General features: G+C 42.9%; 1 protein-coding gene across 1 annotated transcript; it reads right to left on the reverse strand.

Moving 5' to 3' along the window:
- Window positions 1-325: 325 nt before the first annotated feature.
- Window positions 326-1159, reverse strand: LOC104968225 (LINE-1 retrotransposable element ORF1 protein). The gene has a single exon (XM_010797805.1). It carries the CDS (start codon window positions 1157-1159, stop codon window positions 326-328), a length of 834 nt encoding a protein of 277 aa, XP_010796107.1.
- Between the last annotated feature and the right edge of the window lie 3471 nt (window positions 1160-4630).

The raw sequence follows: 4630 nt of genomic DNA on the forward strand, positions 1-4630 counted from the left end.
TTTTCAGGACACACACACAGCCGAGGGATTCACAACTATATGGAGCATAGGTGGCATATCTCAATGCAAATCACTCCGAATAGAGTAACAGTGACTGGGGGTTTATTCATAACAAAAATGAATAAATAAATAAATAGTCACAGTAATGTGATGGGAAAGCATAAGACTGTACCTCGACATGTATAGTATGAAAAAAAAACAGCGAAGAGTGTCAAAAAGTCCTTCTCCACAGCTTTATAAGACATATTAGCTTGTTATGGAGTGGTGTATGAAGCGCAACGGCGCTCATAAAACATAGATCAAACCTGCTGATTAAAGTTGGCCATCACTGCTCCTCTCTAGCCGAACACTCCGACGTGTTACCCTGCAGTGTTTCCAGGAAAGATGCAGCGTCCTCCACCGATGCGAAATGCTTTTTCCCCCCGTCCTTGGTTGTGATCCGTAACCTCGCTGGATATAGGAATGACGGTCTCAAGCCGCGTTGATAAAGTGCGGACATCACCTCCCGGTACGCCGCGCGTTGCTCCACGATCTCTGGGCAATAGTCTTCAAAGATAGCAACGGGCTTTCCCTGGAAAAACAGCTTTCCCCGCCGCTTCCGGGCCTCCTGAATGATCAGCTCTTTCGTCCTGAAATGATGGATGCGGGCTATTACCGCTCTTGGTCTTGACCCGGGACTTGGCTTGGCAGTCAGGGCTCTGTGTGCTCGGTCCAGCTCCGGAGCTGTAGTGAGGACTTCGTCACCCAGAAGCTCCACCAGCAGTCTCGAAAAAAAGTCTGTGGGACGTGCACCCTCAATCGACTCCGGTAGGCCAGTTATCCTTATGTTATTGCGGCGGCTGCGTGACTCAAGGTCTATAGCTTTAGCCTTTAGCTTGTTGTAGCTTCCCTCCATTGCTGTGCACTTAGCCTCCAACTCTTCCATTTTGTCGCTGAGCTGATTCGCGTTAGCCTCAAGGGAGGTCAGGCGGTTACCGTGGTCTGTGACTGTCTCCTGGACAAAGTCTAATTTCGCTTCCAGAGAAGTCATAGCCGACTTAAATTCCTTGGAAAGGGCGTCTCTGTGATCCTCCAGTATCTTAACCAAGAACGCCATGCTAGCTACGGCAGTAGCAGCTGCCTCGTCTCTCTTCTCCTTTTTGCTTGTTTTCGAAGCCATTTAAACGAAAAGTAGATAGTTATACGTACAATAAATAAAACAATTAAACAAAAATCCCCGCGTGGTTTACAGGTAAGAGGTTTAAAAGTGAGTTGTATGTTAAAAGTAGTGGGAGCTGGAGAAACACGCGTCTACTCCATTCCTCGTCGCCGGAAGTTCCCAACTTTTAATATTTTGACATGGAAATGACTTTTTAATATTGACAAACAACATATATGTAATTCATGGCACAATTCAAACGGGATTAAAAGATAAGTTTTCTCTCTCCATTGACTTCAATGTATTATTTTTTCGGAATAAGGTCCCATGATGCGGAAGTAAGTGGGCATGACTTCGCCACTCTATGGAATTACTGTGCCTGACCTGAACCTAGGACCTATGGGGTTTTGTCAAGAGGAAGATGAGAGACACAAGACCCAACAACGCAGACGAGCTGAAGGCCGCTATTGAAGCAACCTGGGCTTCCATCACACCTCAGCTGAGCCCAAGGCTGATGGAGGCCCGACAAATACTGAGTGCATACACATGAACATACTTTTCAGAAGGCCGGCATTTCTGTATTTAAAATCCTTTTTTTTATTGGTCTGATAATATTAAAATGTTATGAGAAATAGAATTGTTGGTTTTCATTAGCTGTAATCCGTAATCATCAAAATTAAAAGAAAGAAACATTAGAAATAATTATTTTTGTGAAATGAATCTATATAATATATGAGTTTAACTTTTTATAGAAATTAATACACTTTTCCAGGATATTCTAATTAATTGAGATGCCCTGGTTTTTGGAAAATAGTTGAATATTAACAGTTATTCGAAGCTTTGGTAAATAAAAAATCAGACATCCAAAGCATTGACTTAAAAGTAGTTTTTACTATTCCCAAGTTAAATTCACTATCACAGTATAATATACTTACAGTCACCAACAGTAACAGGTTCAGGTTTTTGGCGATTAAGGAAACAAGACAAACTAAACTTGCAATAGCACGCCTAGGTACCAAATGCCCCAAAATCCCAAATCTTACCCCGAAGTCAGTACCAATTTAAAAAAAGACGAACAAGCCCTTATTTTGTCCTAACCTTGCTTCCATGCATGACAAAAATGTCAAAGGTCGCAAAGGATGCCGGTAAATTAAAGTATGGATTGTAAAAAAAGTAAACAAGTACAAAAAAACTCAAGATAAAGCCAAAGAAAGACCAAAACGGGTGAAAGGGGCTTTTATTCCCAGGGACAGGGCCGGCCCGCCGCACTGGCGTTATAGATTTTCGCCTAGGGCGCTGAACTGTAGAGGGAGCGCAGGTGTGCACGCCAGATTTCTTTTTTTATATATGTATATATGTTTATTTTTTTAGGCACCGCCCAGATTATTATTTTTGTAGGAGCTCCTCAGATCAGGATTCATATGTTTTTTTTGAGAATATGAAAAATAAAAACGTAGGGGCGCCCCAAACACTGCACCACCCCTCTCTATGTTTTCTTTGGTTCTGTCCATTTGTGTGCTCTTTTTTACACCAATTGCACTGTGTGGTTTTTCTTGTATTCATTATATATATTTATTATTATTAAAGCTATCTATTTTGTTCCATCTGTAGTTTACAAATGGTAATGGGCACAAAATAAGTCTGCTAAATCATTAACTAGCTAGGTTATCACTTCAAAAAAATTATTTTAAATATTTGGGCACAGGAAATTATGTCAGCTAGTGCCTGTTGAGTTTATTAGGATGGTGGGTAGTTCATACACACGTTCACACCTGGAAGCTTCCCAGCACAGGACCACCGTTTTCTAGTTAATTATTGCACATTACAATAGCACTTCTATTACTAATAATGTACATGTTAATGTAACACACACACACACACACACACACACACACACACACACACACACACACACACACACACACACACACACACACACACGGTGTCTAACTGTATCCATGCATGTTTGACTGTGCATGCAGGTGAAAACGTATTGCTACCTATCCCAAGTCAGCCTGCTGCTACACAATCTGCAGGAGGGACATTGATCCCTAGTACCACAACACCGTCTGCAGCACGTGAGTCCACAAAGGCAGCAGCTGTTGACCCTGCCGACTGGCCATCCATGTCTGATAAGGTGTGAGCAGAGGACCCTATCAGGCAAAACCACACTTCATTTTTCCAAAAAGACAGGATGGGAGAAGCTGCCACCACCAATACTTTTATAGAAAACTGGTAAATGGGGAAAGAATCAAGAGAAGCTGGCTATTGCACTCACAGAAAAACGACAGCCTTTACTGTTTTTGCTGCAAGCTGTTCTCCCAGAAGGAATACAAATTAATCAGTGCAGGACTAAATGACTGGAAAAATTGCCACCATTTACTGAAAACACACGAGAACACTCCAGAACATACTAAACACATGTCATCATGGAAAGAGTTAGAGTTTCGATTACAAAAGGGGCAAACTATTGATAGGACTGAGATGGCGCTTACAGACATAGAAAGGAAGAGATGGCGTGAGGTGGTAACAAGGTTGGTCGCCATCATTCAATCATTAGCTGAGAGAAACATGGGGCTCAGGGGAACATGTGACACACTCAACAATGACAACTTCCTTAAAGAAGTGGAGCTGATGGCAATGTTTGACCCTGTAATGAAAGAACATGTTGCTAAAGTCAAAGGGGTGCAAGCCATACCACATATCTCGGAAAAAATATTCAAAATGAACTCATTGAATGTATCGGTGAGAGAATCAGTGCCCACATGATTGAAGAAATTAAGAAGGCTAAATATTATACCATCATTCTGGACTGCACACCTGACATTAGCCACACAGAGCAGTTATCAGTCATCTTAAGGATTGTTACAATGGAGGAGATGCCACAAGTTAAGGAACACTTCATGGGGTTCCTTGTCGCTGAGGAATCAACTGGCGAGAGTTTGTCATCCCTCATCCTGGACAGGCTCCAAGAACTGAACATCCCCTTTGAGGACTGTAGGGGACAGTCTTATGACAATGGTGCCAATATGCGAGGGAAAAACAAAGGAGTTCAGGCCAGGTTACTTGAACTAAACCCGAGGGCACTATTCGGCGCACACACTCTCAATCTGGTGTTAGCTGATGCAGCGAAAAGCTCCCTAGATGCCACTGGATACTTTGGCTACCTCCAAAAGCTTTTTACATTGTTTTCAGCATCCACAAAGCGCTGGGACATTTTGAAGAGCCATGTCACCACTACCTTGAAATCATGGTCTGAAACCAGGTGGGAGAGCCGGGTCAACAGTGTGGAAGCTGTGCGATATCAGGCTGTACATGTTCGAGATGCACTTTTGGAGGTGAGGGACAAGGCCACTGACATGAAGATCAAAATAGAGGCACAGTCTTTGGCTGAGGAACTGGGGTCCTACCGCTTCTCCATTTGCACTGTGGTGTGGTACGACATCCTCAGTAAAGTCAAACAGGTCAGTAAGGTCATGCAGTCTGTGTCAA

Source organism: Notothenia coriiceps, unplaced genomic scaffold (assembly GCF_000735185.1).
Source record: "Notothenia coriiceps isolate Sejong01 unplaced genomic scaffold, NC01 NC01_scaffold00038406, whole genome shotgun sequence".
NCBI classification, from domain to species: Eukaryota; Metazoa; Chordata; class Actinopteri; order Perciformes; family Nototheniidae; genus Notothenia; species Notothenia coriiceps.

Coding starts and splice junctions, on each gene's coding strand:
- LOC104968225 (XM_010797805.1), bottom strand. CDS start 1,159: ATGGCTTCGAAAACAAGCAAAAAGGAGAAGAGAGACGAGGCAGCTGCT.